Source organism: Asterias amurensis, chromosome 14 (genome assembly GCF_032118995.1).
Source record: "Asterias amurensis chromosome 14, ASM3211899v1".
Lineage (NCBI taxonomy): Eukaryota > Metazoa > Echinodermata > Asteroidea > Forcipulatida > Asteriidae > Asterias > Asterias amurensis.
The window spans coordinates 7,558,544-7,574,810 of NC_092661.1; the positions used below are offsets into that span (position 1 = coordinate 7,558,544).

General features: G+C 36.9%; 2 protein-coding genes across 6 annotated transcripts in view; one reads left to right on the forward strand and one right to left on the reverse strand.

The window, feature by feature from the left end:
• LOC139947115 (radixin-like) overlaps positions 1-6,679 on the forward strand; it is a 32,901-nt gene extending 26,222 nt beyond the window's left edge. For all 3 annotated transcript variants that reach the window (XM_071944958.1, XM_071944960.1, XM_071944961.1), the window contains exons 12-14: positions 518-792; positions 1,623-1,823; positions 2,734-6,679. In XM_071944958.1, coding sequence (XP_071801059.1) covers positions 518-792; positions 1,623-1,823; positions 2,734-2,898 — 641 coding nt within the window. In that variant the 3' untranslated portion in view covers positions 2,899-6,679. The remainder of the gene's footprint in view (positions 1-517; positions 793-1,622; positions 1,824-2,733) is intronic.
• The window catches only part of LOC139947116 (uncharacterized), a 37,367-nt gene continuing 25,132 nt past the window's right edge, over positions 4,033-16,267 (reverse strand). For 2 of the 3 annotated variants that reach the window (XM_071944963.1, XM_071944962.1), the window contains one exon: positions 4,033-15,706. In XM_071944963.1, the coding sequence (XP_071801064.1) occupies positions 14,681-15,706 (1,026 nt within the window). In that variant the 3' untranslated portion in view covers positions 4,033-14,680. The remainder of the gene's footprint in view (positions 15,707-16,267) is intronic. The other variant, XR_011787319.1, reaches the window with a different exon arrangement.

Here is a 16,267-nt window from a genome sequence, read left to right on the forward strand (position 1 = left end):
CCCATCACAGGCATAAAATAACAAGCATATGAAAATTTTAGCTCAATTGGTCATCGAAGATGCGAGAAAATAATTAAAGAAAAAGCACCCTTGTGGGATGAATTTGTGTGCTTTCAGATAGGAATAAAAGACTTCTAGGTCTTTTAATATTTTAGTGAGAAATTACTTCTTTTTTAAAAACTACGTTACCTCACAGTGAGTCGTTTCCCACAATGTTTTATACTATCAACAGCTCTCCAATGCTCGTTGCCAAGTCCGTTTTTAAGTTAATGTTTGTTTGAGTAATTACCTAACGTGTACCTTCCCTTTAAATTAACACAATTTTACTTGAAGGGATGTAATAGCACCTTGCTTTTATCAAATTAGTTGGTGAAGTATGAGTGAAACTTGGAGAGAAGGGGGCATGTTTTGTCAGGCATTGATATTAAAGCCTGTCCTGTCTGAATGTGCTTACTCTGAATGGCTGCAGTTGCAATGAGCTTGACTTTAACCTGTGATTTCATTTGATTTACTCCAGCTGTCCAGAAAGCCAATCTGACTGCTCAAGAGCTGTCTGAGCAGAAGGCCCAAGCAGAGAGAGAAGCTTTTGAGATCGAGCAACGGCGTCTTGAACTTGAGAAACAGAACTTGCAGGAAGAGAAGGAGTTGATCCGTCTACAGCATGAGAAAGAAGAAGAAGCAATGGCTAGACATGAGACGGAAGAACGATTAAGGAGACAGGAAGAGGCACATCGACAAATCCTGGAGGAAAGTGAACGCAAGAAGATGGAAGCTGAGGAGTTAACTCTGAGGGTAAGTTGACTAGTGGTTAAATGAGTCATGAATTATTTAGATGAGTCTTGGTGGGTATGTGGGTCATGAATGGTTAAAGTAAATAGATAGTGGGTTCGAATTCCCAGCCGTGACACTTGTGTCCTTAAGCAAGACACTTGACCATTGCTTCGTCCTTCGGATGGGACGTAAAGCCGTTAGTCCCATGTGTTGTGTAACGCATGTAAAAGAACCCAGTGCACTTATCGAAAAGAGAAGGGGTTCGCCCCGGTGTTCCTGGCTGCTTAATGCGCCGTAGCACCTTGTAAACCCTTATAAGGTGCTAAATAATTGGGTCTCAAAATCCATCACTGCAATAACCTATCTTTCTGAAAGTTTGTATAATACTCAGCGCCTTGAGTACCTTGTTTGGTAGATACGTGCGCTGTATAAGACTTTGATATTATTATGATTTAGAGGAGTAATGAGTTCTGAGTGATACAGATGAGTAGGGAGTTGTGAAAGCTGTAGATGAGTCATAAACAGGGGGATGTGATTTCTCTGTTTTTAACTTGAATTCCATTTTCTATATCTGTACTTTGTAACTAAATCATTTTCATAAGAAAATGAAGATAATACCATATGGATAATGGAACACCCCAGATTGCAGAGTATGGTTTTCCAAACTAGAGATCAATGTATCTAAGCAGGCTTCAGCACTCTGAAGCTTTTGCACTTGCAAGCTTCCACGCTTTGCGCTTGCAAGCTTTCACGCTTTGTGCTCATAGTTCAGTTTTTGTTTCAACAACTATCACATCCCTGCATAAGTGATATAGATGAGTAATTGAATCTGGTTATGGTTGTTTTTTCAGTTGGCAGCTGCTGAGGAGGAGAAACGTTTACAGTCGCTGGCTTATGAGGAAGCTCTGGCATCTGCCCACAAGACCATGCCTAAAGAAGATGAAGTAGAAGAAGCTGATATGCTGATTGATCATGAGATGCGTTTAGATCAATCTGAGCTGGAACGTGTCACTAATGCAGAGAAGAACAAGAGACTCCAAGAGCAGCTCGATGTAAGTCAGCATTTACATATCTCAACATTTTTCCCTTTTCTTTGTTTAACTCAATTCAAGTCAACATTTATTTCATATTACTCTTATGGAACGGTTTGCGGTAACACCATGTATTGACAAATCTCTATGAGTTGGGGTGGTTCTGAAAAGAAGCTTATGGTTTTAACTCAACGTTTCCATCAGTATGCTCTGATCGTCTTCTGGAGAAAGCTGCAGAGAAAGCTTCCGGAGAAAGCTTTCTCCAGAAGATGATCAGAGCATACTGATCAAAACGTCGAGTTGAAACCAAAGGTTCTTTTCAGAACCACCCCAACTCATTAGAGATTGTCATTACATGGTGTTACCGCAAACCTTTCCATATCGTATTTCCGCCATGCACAGTTTCAAATCCTACTCGTACTACTCTTCTCAAGATACAACTTATAACAAATATTACAAAGATAAGCAAAATATTGAGCACAGAGGATGGAGGGAAAATAGTTAATCTATCTTCTGTTTACCAAACTGATCTATGTGCATTTTGTTAATTGCTGTTCCCGTGGGCATTTGAGATCTCAGCTGAATTCAACTTCTGTTTCATGTAGCAGAGTTTGCACATTTGATGATAATAATAATAACACTGAGTTCTTATATTGCTTTGTCGCACATGATGGGTTTCAAAGGACTCAGGACTTATGTTTTCCTGTAGGGTTTGCAGAGCTACATTTTGAAGTATGACACTTATTCCTTTACAGCACCTTTTAAAGGGTTACAAGATTCTATGGCGCAATATTTCGGTTGCTTTCTATTTCTAGGCAAATTTGTTCTTCTTTATCCACTCTCTAAAACATTTAAAAGTTATCATTGTTAGATCAATCATTTATTTATGTGTAGATTTCTAATGGTGCTTCTTTGTGTGTCCCATTCATAGATGCTGAAGATTGAATTAAAAGAGACTCAGGATTCCAAATTTCAGACAGACAATGATAAACTTCACCAGGAGAACGTCAAAGCAGGAAGAGATAAGTACAAGACCCTTAAGCAGATCCGCCTGGGAAATACCAAGCAGAGAGTAGATGAATTTGAGAACATGTAAATGGTAAACAAACAAACTCAGAAGAAAACCTTGTTGTACATGACACATTGTATTAAGAGATCCTCAGCTTTTCCACCCAGTGCCAATGATTTCAACTACCACTTTGCCATTTTCAATATCAATGGTTTGGAATTATTTCAAACCATCATTGCACTTCTGGTGTGTATTTTGACAATGTAGGTTGCACTTTGGAAGGGACTAGGAGGCCATTATCACACGGCAGCCATCTTTGATATGGTCTTTTTAGAATCTTGGGCCGTATTCAAATTGGCGTTTACAGCTATAGCTGCTGTTAAGGGTGTTGCTATGGTTGGTGTATACTTGTACGCATGATGACGCAGAAATCTAGCAGTAGCCTTAGCTTTACATGTTAGCTGCCAATTCGGACACGGCCTTACATCCATGCTGAGGATAGAAGCAAAACCGTCTGGTTCCTGTGCATGAATGAATAAGAATCATGGTGTGTATTTATTGATGCGAACGAGGAACCAGACCAATATGGCTGCAGTGTGGTAATGGTCTATTTGTGTTGTGTGAACAATAAGCACTGTGGTGGAATCTGTAGGCTTGTACACACAATTACAGTTAGACTCGACTTGAATTCTATGCCTGTTATCGGTGCTTATTAATCAACCACCCGTGTGAAGTCCATTGTGAGCCTTGTCTGTTAACAAAAACATGCATGGATTTTTTTAATAGAAAGAATTTAATTACAATGCTTGACTGTTTTTAAAACAATTTGTCATCAGTCAAGGCTTGTCGTGGACTGGTCATGAGGAACTTTGTGTTGTTACTTTTTATTAATTCATTTTAGTTGATTTCATGATAATGTTAACCCAGAAATTATAAATCAAGTCGTTAGTTATTTTGTTGTGTTTATTCTGGGTCCCCCCACGCAAATTACTTCCAAATATATATTTAAAATATTAATAAATAAATATCAGAGTAATGATAGAAGGTACTTAGACTGGAAAGTCATTTTGTTTGTTTATGTTTTTAGAGGCATTTTTGTTTTGTTTAAAAAAAAACCTGTGTATAAACTTATCTACCACTATTACTGCAGTAGCAACATCTGTGCACATACCGCGCTTTTATTTTTTGGCATTTTGTGAAGTATCAGTAGCACCAATTGGGTTGGGATTCAGTGCCCATGTAGGAATTCTTGTTGACTAAGAAATGGGTTAAAGTTGTCATTTGTAGATCTGTTTTATGAGTATTCTGAAGCTTGAAGCATATATTATTTTTATCTACATGTAGCTTGGGCAAATTGTATCCAATAAGAAATCTTTGTCCTTTGTAATCCAACAAACCCATCCCAATCCACACCTCCAAGGGCAAACTAATCCTGATCCTGTTGCCAATTCCAGTCTTAGTAAATGCCCAAACCACTGCACTACTGATAACATGACTTTTGCATTACTGAAGCATTTAAAAATGGAGAGAAAAAACTAAGTGAAAGGGTTTATGGAGGTTTAGTTAGCCGTATCAGTGATAATCAAGCACTTTATTACTCAATCTATAGGCCTACAAGATACAATGGAGTTGTGGTTCAGTTTGTTGTCATGTTGTGGGGGAGAAGTTTACGTTGCCTCAAAAAGTTTGTTATAAAGCACATGCCAAAAATCTTGATTGCCTTATTACTGTCATTTGTTAGGTTGCTGTACATAATGCCATGTGAAATGACATTTCTGGCAATGAATGCAAAGAAATGTATTGAGATATTTTACATGAATGAAGTGCCTTGAGTTAGCTTTATCTCAAAGGCTTCTTAATAACTGCTTTGAAACACAGGCATCTTTTGCCAAGCAATGGTTTAATACACATAAAACTGGACTTGTTGGGCCTCTAGGTGGCAGCAGACTGACAGTAAGTTTTTTGAAAATGCACCAGTTTGCAAATGCGTTTTACACGCGTGTTAGCCATAAAATGAGGTGCATGCTGGTCTAGATATACCAAATAGTCATAATCTGGACCAACATGCACCTCATTTTACAACTAGAAGTCCTTATGGGTTTGTGTGCTGCCACCTATCTTCAAAAAAGTCTCCAGCAAAAGTTGAACCTAAGATTGTAGTAAGTTACCTGTTTAATGTTAAAGTGCCACACGTTGTCTATAAGGGTGAGTTTGCTTTTGTGTTTTTACATTTCCTTTTTGAATTGATAAATGTGTAGAAAAAAGTATCACTTTAATTAAAAAAAAAAAAAACTTGTTTTCTTTTCTTTTTTGTTATCACGTTTAGCCTATTATTCCCTAGATAAAATATTTTCTAAGAAATTTATACCTGTTTGGGCATAATCAAAATAATTATAGGTTTAAATAATCTGTTTTAATTTTGCTTCGAAATATGGATTGGAAAAAGTAAAAAAAAGTGTAGCATTATAGGCAGGCGGTTTGTATATTTTAGAGATCAGAGAGATAAAATCCAAGGGAAATAGCAGTAATGGAGTGTTCCTTTCTGTTGTTGGGTTTGGATTCGGGTATTAAAACCAATCAATTAAAGCCGTAAGAGCCAATTATTTATTATTCTTGGATTAAACAATCAAAGTGGGAAATATTCATCCTGCATGGAAATTTGCGAGTGTGTGGCGTAGGTTTGGGATCAAGCATAATTAACAGCAGACGTATGTTTAGAAATACAAGCAAGGAGTTTTTGTTCTAGTTAATGATTCATGTACCCTCATGGCTGTTTCAGTACTCAACAATTATAAAAAATGCCATCTGCTGCTTTATTATAACTAGATTATTATAAAAAAACAACAAAGAAAGACAAAAAAAAAGAATCAAGAAAATCGGTGAAATCGGTATTTAATATGCAAGCTGTAGTTGTAGACGTAGAGTAGCTGGGAATTTATAGATGGACAAATATTTTGAAGGCTTCTGTAAGCAAGGATAAATTGAAGTATATTTACATAAATGTATATGTATACTTGCACATAGTGGGATCTTGTATTCCGTAACATTTGATATAAATGTGTGATTGCGATGGAAAACATGAAATTTGATGATTATTTTTGCAGGTCTTTGTTTATATAGAATAATGTTGACATTCCGTTATTTGGGCGAGGTTTCAGCTTGTAGTATTAGGTTGAAATTAGGGCCAAGTTCATGGTCCACAAGTTTGCTAAGAGAATGTTTGCGTAGCAGAAGCAGTCCTTTGCTTGACACTGTAATCTGACCAGGCTTTACTTTCAGCTTAATCTATCATGTTCTGTCATGTACAATGTTTTGTACCTTTCCAAAATCTTTATTTGCATAGGGTTATACTCCCAGGCTTTGCTTTCTGCTTAAAACAATATAGACCTTACCCCAAATACTCGCTACGCGCACAATAGACGTGGAATGAGGTGCATGCTGGTCTAGCTAGCTATCAAATCTGATCACTAGCTAGACCAGCATGCACCTCATTCAACCGTTTGCGCTTAAGCAATGGTATTTGCGAAAAGGTTCAACCATGATCTCATTTCTAGAGTGACCCATTCATAACCTGCTTTATAACACATGCATCATATTTTATTAATAGAGCAAAGATTGTGTGTTATTAACAACAGTTTGGTGCTCAACTAAAACAAAAGTATGCCCTTATTTTAAAAAATAACTAAATTCTTACACTTTTTTCTATTTCCAATCACATGCATCTATAGGTGTTCCTGTATTACAGAGTTTATAATAAACATTGACAGTTGTGTTCAGTTTTAAATGTATGTATTGGACTGTGGATGCAGTTCATTCACAATGATATGGGATTAAAGTGTCCAGTTATAGGGCATAGACTAAATGAAAAGGTGATGTATTCCAAAGAAGTGTAATTTACTGAAATATTTTCCATAGAAGACATTTCCCATGCTACATGTACATGGGCCCAATTTCATGGCTCTGCTTACTGCTGAAGTCTGCGCTTACGTTTACCATTCTCCATTCTCATGCAAGCACTGAATTTCTGCGCTAACTGTGTGAGCGAAAAATGTTTAGTAACTTGTAGTGCGCACAAGCCAAACTCCCTCCTAACGTGAGAAATGCGCTCAATGTAAGCACCGAATTCCCTGCTTCTGCAAGCCCCGATTCTTTGCTTATGGCAGAGCCATGAAATTTGGCCCTGGTCCCCATCCAATGTCTAGTCATGTCATCACATTCCACTAACAACTATTGAGATCATCGAATGAAATTTACTAAAAAGTACAAATGTCGCCTTAGAACATTGTAGAAGACACTACCTAGTCCCTTACAATGTCCAGATGTATTACTGTAATAGACAAAGCCAAATGTGAACAATTTTCCCCAAGTACAAAGAACAGGGGGAGACCCGTTTGCTCAATCGGGTAGACTGTACAGGAAGCTACTGACCCGGTTCAACCGAGGTTTGGCTTGGGAAAATTGGAAAAAGATTAAGCTAGTTTTGCTAAAATTATATTTGTTTAAAATTTAACTCTTTAACTAAAAAGTTGCAACTACATGTACTCGGACAACTTGATTCTACCTGGGCACCTGCTGATCTTGGTCAAGTTCCCTTGTTGGTAATATCTATCCCAAAAGCTGATATTCCTACAGCAAATAAGGTAACAGACCATTTGCTTTCATAACAGACCATTTGCTTTCATCACAGCCCATATTCATACAACAAATGAGGTAACAGACCATTTGCTTTCGTCACAGCCTCAGTTGGGTTCCATTGTTTCTAATTGAAGAAATAAAAGTTGGTTAAAAAAAATTTAAATGCATGGAAACTCAAACTTTTAGTAAAGTTATCATTTATTGAAATTGCAACAAGTATAACCGATAACATAGCAATTAAGTTAATTGAATAAGTACAAGACTAGCTTCTGCCAAATAACGCATTGTTCTGCAATGGCTTTAAAAATATACCATTACAAAATATCACTTGTAAAATGTTAAAACTACATTGGGATGGATTCAATACCAATATTGTTACAGTCCGTTATTACATTTCAATTAAGCAAACACTAAGATTCAACATTTTAGAAACGATTTAAATTATAACTTGTTAACCTGGAGGCTCACAATTCCGTGAATCGTTTAGTTAATTTATTATTTTTTCACAAAAGGCAAATTAGATTTAAGAGTGACTGGCCCAGTGACTGGGTATAATATATAAGCTTATTTTGATTACACCAAATGAAATACCCATCATTAATTCTGAGAAATCTTCAAATGATATTTTCTCAAATTTAAAACTGCTTATTGAACAGCTAGCAAATCTGTTTTATTACATAAATAAAGAAAACTTACTGTGTAGATTACAAATAATTGAGTGTAGAACAAAAACAATACTAGAGCAAAACTTGAACTGTTCACCTCCAGCACGTTAATCCGGAGGTCAGGTTCAACTCCTGATCTAGTCAATGTTTCTTTGTTCAACCCTAAACCTGCATTATTATTAATCCAACTACCACCAATTTGTTTAAGACATTTGTTTTAACTGAGGAATAGGCCAGTTACAAATGAGCCTACATGTACTTAGCATAATTGATTATGTAAGCATTTTTCTGTTATGGATTGCGTGGTAGTATAAACCCAAACACCAAAAGTACATGTAGTTCTCTCTTGTTGGACTAATGCCTCATCAAATTAAGTTCACTCACTCAGTCACTCACTACATCGACCCAAGTGGTGATTCAAACGCCAACCGTCACTTGTTTAATTCACAATAATATAAACATTGGTTATATTCATTCAAACAAGTAAAAATTTACAAATTATAATGTTATGGCTCTTAAATTCTGTATATTGGGCAAAAACAATGCCAGATTTCCCTAAAGGCCTTTATCATGACATCTTGTGTTCAGTAAATATTACAGCTTTCATTCAATTTGACAGAGAGGGACCAGACTTGTTTTCCCATTTAGCCTTGCTTTGGCTGCATTAGATTGAATAGAAAAAACAAGTAACATGGCTTCATGATAAATGATATTTCTATTTCATTACACTTTAAGTAATAAACCACAAAGATATTGCTAAAATAGTGCCAACATAGAGCCAGATAGCTCAAGTAGAGCACTCACTCCCAGAGGTAGAAGGTTAAAATCCTCATTCAAGTAAATTAGTCTGTGTTCGCACCAAACATTACATGGCTTATATCACTTTAACATAACTTTCTTCAGATTGTGTACAGTCTACAAAAGTACAACATCGACAAAATAAACAACTTATCAATCAAAAAAGAAACAATTAGTGAACGCTTTGGTTACATTTCATTCTCTTCTGTGAATAATTTCAAAGAGCTACAAAGCACAAAAATAATAGCTTGAAACAATTTGGCTTATCAAGAAAAAAGGTTAACAGCTAAAATATCATGCCAATGTGTGCTGCTCGTAACTGGTTCCTAGTTTATTTGTCCACAGCAGAAGCAATGATGTTGCTTAATAGCTCTATGAAATTTGGCACAAGTTAAAACAAAATGTTGGAGAAAAAACAAATCGTCATGACTTATTTTGTTTCAGAAAGAAGAAGAAAAAAACGGCCCAGAGAAACTGAAAAATTCCTTGTAGATAACATTACACTTCAATAGAACTGAGTTAAAACACAAAGTTGCTAGATGTAGACTATAAAAATAACATAATATACATATATTTCACATGCAAAGATTAAGCAGGGGTGCCCATGAGTTATACTAAATCAGATATTTAATGTTTTTGTAAGACTTGTGCTGTGCAGGTTGTAACGTTGATCACAACCCTTCACCAAAAGATAAGTGACAGGCAGAAGCTCCGTCTAAATGTGACAACAGTACTCCAGTAGGGGATGTTCATGTATAGCTATCTTATTCAGGTACATGTAGAGAATAGCATCAGGAGGTAAGAACTATCGAGCTTGAAACAGTTAACGAATTCGCATGGAAGCACTGTTTCCAATGCCTGAGATATACCTCTACCAACTAGGTACATCAATGTGATTTTCATTAAAAATACAAGTTGGTTAAAATGGATGAGATAAGTTCAGAATGGCTGACATAACTTAAGAAAAGCCTTTTAAGGCCTGGTCACACAGGCCCCGATTATGAAAACAAAAACAAGAACGATAAAAAAGCAAGCCCTCTTAATTGGTTGAATTGCTGGACGCAGATTACGCCCACCGATCGAGGGCGTGCATTTTGATCACTATTGGTAATTACTCAAAATAAATATTAGCATAAAACCTTACTTGGTAACGAGTAATGGGGAGAGGTTGATAGTATAAAACATGGTGAGAAACGGCTCACTCTGAAGTAACTTAGTATTCGAGAAAGAAGTAATTTTCCACGAATTTGATTTCGAGACCTCAGATTTAGAACTTGATGTCTCGAAATCAAGCATCTGAAAGCACACAACTTTGTGTTTTTTTTTCTTTCATTGTTAACTCGCATTTTCGATGATCGATTGAGCTGAAGATTTCACAGGTTTGTTATTTTATGCATTTGTTGAGATACAGCAAGTGAGAAGACTTGTCTTAGACAACTGCCAATAGTGTCCAGTATCTTTAACGGACCCGTGTGACGCAGCCTTTAGCCATGATTGGCAATTAATATATATCTCATTTTTGTGTGAAATCGAGTGTTAACTATGTTGTACATTTCTTAATTTGATACTGATTATGCATACAAGAATGACAGTTTAAAATAAACATCAAAATACAACATGTTGTTACTAAAAGGAAGACAACACAAAATACAATCCACCATCAACCAGAACCTTTCATAAGCATAGAGAGCAGTTCCTAAGCTTAAACAAAACTAATATAAGCGTACTTGGTGGGTGAAACAATATTCTAAAATGAAGAAGATCAAAAGGAAGAACTGATAGTTGAGATTGTCGAATGTCAGTTTGGTAATCAGTTTATCTTGGTTGCACGGTAGTTTGACGAAGGCGCTGGTTTGTGATTGTATGAAGCCACACTGGTTTCAAAAGACTAAAATTTGCTGCTTTATAATTTGAATGGGCAGGCTAAATTTGAATAACATTGATTCCAATAAGCTTTCTCAAAAAATTTGTTACTTCATTCAGAAGAAGTGTTTCTCACAATGTTTTATACTACGTATCAACAGCTCCCCATTACTTGTTACCAAGGTTTTATGCTAATAATTATTTTGAGTAATTACCAATAGTGGCAATGGTATTTGGCAACATTTCAACAGCTACCACAGCTAGATCAGCTCTGCCAGTTCTGAAGAATTATAGGTAGACGTTCGCGCGTAGCTGTAGCCGGAGTCGCCGTTGGGGAACTGCTTGAGTATAAATCATCTTAGGTATAGTGTATAGTGCAAAATTGTCACCAACTTGGGTCTCACTGTCATGTCTCTGCTTACTGCAGAATTATGAGCTACTTTAGGAGTGCAATAAAATCAGTACTTTTTTATCAGTAATAAACAACAAGGGGATCTGACCGAATTGTTATAAAACAAGAACTGCAAGTCAAGCATAGGATCAAGGTCTACTACTGGCAATTTTTGGGCATTAACAAAATCTCAGAAAACCCCCAGCTTCCCAACAAAATAAGATCAAATAAATAAAACAAACATGTGAAAAATATTACACAGATATTAATTTCCATTGTATACATGTAAATGGAGTGAGTTGTACAAATTCAAATAATTTGAAGGCCCCTTCTACCCTGAATAGATGTCCATTCCCTCTCCCCCATCCCATTTGGAATCTGACCTTTGAGACAGAGGTGAAAAGATTATACTTGTACATGTATGTATTGTTCTTAACATTCAACAGCCGCAATGAATACTTGATCTTATTATATAAACAAGTGTTTGTGACTACCATGTGCTTGTACTATGAGACACACAACTGGATCATCTTGGAAGACTAGGGTACCAGTGAGAAACACAGCCTCACTTAAAGCCATTGGACCCTTTCGGTAAACACTATTGTCCAAGACCAACACTTCGTGTGTCATAACTTCTATATCAAATAACAAACCTGTGAAAATTTAGGCTCAATCGGTCATCGGAGTCTGGAGAAAATAATGGGAAAACCCACCCGTGTATCCGCGCGTTTCGCCGTGTCATGACATGTGTTTAAAATTAATCCGTAATTCTCGTTAACGAGAATTTATATTGTTTACTGTTTCCTGAAAAAGTAAAGCATTTCATGGAATAATATTTCAAGGGAAGTCTTTCACCACTACCTTCTGTTAACCCTGTAAGTTATTTGTAAATCTGTGAACTTTTTGTTTTTCCTGTACCGAAAGGGTCCAATGGCTTTAAAGGCAGTGGACACTATTGGTAAATACTAAAATTAATTATTAGCATTAAACCTTACTTGGTAATAAGTAATGGGGAGCTGTTGAAAGTAAAAAAAAAAAAATTGTGACAAACGGCTCCCTCTGAAGTAACATAAATTTCGAGAAAGAAGTAACTTTTAAGGAATTTGATTTTGAGACCGCAGAATTAGATTTTGAAGTCTCGAAATCAAGCATCTGAAAGCGCACAATTTTGTGTGACAAGGGTGTTTTTTCTTTCATTATATCTTGCAGCTTCGACGACCAGTTGAGCTCAAATTTTTTATAGTTTTTTGTGTGTGCATATGTTGTGATACACCAACTGAGAAGATTAGTCATTACCAATAGTGTCCAGTGTCTTTAAGAGCAACCATCTTGCAAGTGTGCTTCAGGACCACTGGTGTTGACTTTGGTATGAAAGGCAACAGTACATCACAACAAGTACAAATAAAGTTAGTTTAAACTATTAAACAAAAACCTTAAACATTTAACATACTTTGAATATTGCTCTAATACATGTACATGAATATAACTACATGTACATGTATGTGTACATGTATCGTTAAACGTAAACTACTTAATTTTAACTGAATATGCGTTTAAAAAATCCCTCTAAACTGGATAATGTAATTCTGTTTAAAAATACTTGTTCTGAGTATAACTATTTCATGTAAATGCCTAAGTACAAATTCTATTGATATTTATTTCAAAATGAAATCCCACTTAAAAATATTGCCGTACAAAGAAGACTTAAATTTACAAAAATTAAAAATATTAAGTACACAAAAAGTACATCGTTTTATTGAAGCATTTGTACAACTGTCGAGTTGAATTTGTAAACCGATTGCATATGTTCACAAATAAGTTTAACGCCACGGTAAAGTGATTAATAAGCAACATGACAAACAAATTTCTTAATCTTTTTTTTATAAAACAGTACAGGATTTTTTTTTTATAAGGGGCAAGGCCATAAGTTTTGTTCAAAAAGCACAAAATGTATGTACAATGTCTTTGGGAACATTTCAAAGGCCAAAAGCTGGACAATAAAAAAGTGTTTTCTGACTGGAGACTGGGCAAACTGTTGCACTAGTCCCATTTCAGGCACACCAATAATTGGTTGACACACAAAATGTGTAGAAAAAGGTTACCGGCCATCCTATGGTGAAAAATGTTAATGGCTGGTTCCCACATCTCCAGCTTTGAAAGATACCTGTAAAAAATGAAGAACATCTGCACAACAAAGCAATTGCTCAAAAACAATTGTTAACAATTGTAGGCATTTCTAGTTCTTAAAATGTGGACTCTGTCCATTGTTTAAAAGGCATGCAAATTACTAAAGCAATTTGCGTAGCAGAGCAAAGAAATCATACTAACTTATATTAGAATGAATCAATGATAAATGAGATTACTTGGTAAGTACAAAAACGTCAGTATCCCACTATTGCTTAAGCATCAAAAGCAAAGTCTATAGAGCTCCGAAGTCTTAGGGCTTTATCTATTACTGGAGCGTGAAACAAGAATGTTGCATGGGCACCAATTCAGCTAGCAATTGTTTTATTATACCATTGATATTGAAGGTCATCTGCACTGATCTACTGTTTCATCAAAAGGGTACATGTAGCTTGCTAAATTGGCGTCCACTGAACTTTCCCATTTCAGCCCAAGTTCACTATCTTGTCATCAAGCAGACAAAGCATTTTATCGCGTTTTTTTTAGGGCACCAGAGTAAAGATTGGGGTATAAAAGCAATTGTTGCAAATAAGCAATTTGTGAGCTAGACTGGAATATTGTCTGGTACAATGACTTGCTTAGTTACAAGTAACTACTGACATTTGAATTCCTCAGACTTTAGTAATAGTTGGTATGTTAAAATGGTTCTGGGCAAGCTATTTCATTGCAACCTCCAGATGAGCAAACCCTGGTACCATTGTGCAATACACTTCATTCAGAATGTAACTACGCAAAAGCTTACCCGAATCATGTGACATAGCCTCTGCCACTATCAGAGGATTTCAAAGCAGTAACTTGTGATCCAGCACATAATTGTAACAAACAAAACTCAAATCTAAAATTTAAACGGCTAATTGACTCTGCCTCCTGCATGACGCTCAAAGCTGTGTCAAGATTTACAATCAAACAATTTGTTTAATTTCACTCAATATTTTTTATTTAACAACACAAGCTTGTTATCATGGTGCAAACCATCTTGGTCATGTTCCCTGTATGGACACGACACCATAGCAGTGAGTGTCATTACTCAAAATGGAGCCAGACTACATGTATCTTCCCTCCCTGCTTTGGATAGGCTGTGTCTGAAACGGCCCCTTTGGCTACAGCTACGGCTAGATCAGCGCGTCTGCCAGTGTTGAAGAATAGGCAGACATGAGAGATCTAGCCGCAACTCTAGCCAAAGTCGTCGTTTCAAAAACAGCCATACACTGATTTTAAAGGGAGGTGGAATCAAACAAGATAACTACTCCATGACAATAAGGCTATCTTGGGAACCCCTTTCAAACTACTGTACATTTTTAAGAGCAAATGTTGTGTCAGCCTGAACAGTGAGTTACAAGTGAATATCCGAGTCATCTTTGACTGTTGGAGACTTAGGTACATCTTTCATAACAACATCATCTTTATCACCTCCATTTTCTGTTGTGTCACCGCCTTCCGTTGTCTCTTCTGCTGCTTCATCCTCGGCGACACTATTTTCTTTTCCGTTTTCAACAATCATGGGTTCAGAGTTGTCGGGTGAACTTTCCTTGGCCTCAGTGCTTTCTGGGGTTGCAACTTGGGCAGATGGCTCATCTTGATCGACCATCTCTGCTGATTCATTCTTCTCATCACTAGATTCCCAAATCTTCTCTTCTTCAGCTTGAGCCTCTTCAGCAAGCCGAAGAGCCTCCTCTTTAGCCTTTCTGGCTTGCTCCTCCTCCTTCAACCTATCTTCTTCTTTCTGTCTGTCCTCTTCATCTTTCTGTTCTTGTTCTTCTTCATCTTGTCTTCTCTGCTCAGCTTCCTTCTGTCGCTGTTCTTCTTCTTCCTGCCTCATCAGAGCCTCTTCTTTCTCCTTCTTTTTCCTGGCAATCTCCTCTTTCATCAACCTTTCACTCTCTTCATTTTCCTTCACCTTCAATTGTAAGTTTTCAGCAAAGCTGAGGTGCTCCAGGGCGGATGTCATTCCTTCAAGTCCCTTTTCTACTTCACCAGCTGGCTTGCCAAGACCCGCTGAATCTGCCGCAGAGCCTTGAAACAAAACTCGCAAGGCTGCTGCTTTGTTGATGATTGTCCCAGACGTGGTCTCTATATTTTGTAAAGTACGCAGTAGAGCACTTAGTGACATTCTCTCTTCCGGTGGGATGTCTAGGAGAGGTGCTTCTTCCTTAGCCCCTGGCTCTGGAGATTGTGGTGTTTTGGCACCTGTGGATTTCTGACGTCCAAGAGCTGTACTGACTTTAAGACCTATTCCGCGGAAGAAAGCTTTGGCACCACCAGCTTTAGACTCATCTGGTGTTGTAACTGGTGGGGTGGTTAGGGCAAGATCTGAGCGTGCTTTCTTAGCAGGAGTGTCAGAGTCTGTCGTTGTAACACCCTGAAATTAAAATAGAAACATGTTTTAGAGCTCAACAAAAAGACACTGATAAAAGTAACTACTATAAAATAATATCAACACAATTCCTGCTACTCTGTGGAATTTTTTTTTATGCTCTTATAAATAAAGGGGTTGTCTAAAGTTGTCATTATTGTTTAAAGTTAGTCGTTAGGATTTACAACACAAACTCTCCAAATCCCCTTCCTCTCTGTGTACAAGTGACTTTCAGTCTCCTGCTTTGTCTCTTTCTTCTTCATTTCATGTCAACAATTTGTCAACAATATCGGAATCTTTGATACAAATCTTCTAGCCCTCATCTCTACACTGCAGTATAAAAAAGCTGACATTTATGGACAAAAAACCCCTATGTAAATATGAGAATACAGCTCAGGGACGCTGTGGCGCTCCAAAGGTTTTTTCAAACACAATATAAACCTCTACTCTCACAGGTACCCATTTATATACCCCTGGGTGAAGAGAAGCAATTATGCATTATGATTATAGTGAAGCGTCTTGCTGAAGGACAAAAGTGTGTCCTAACCAGGATTTGAACCCAGACCC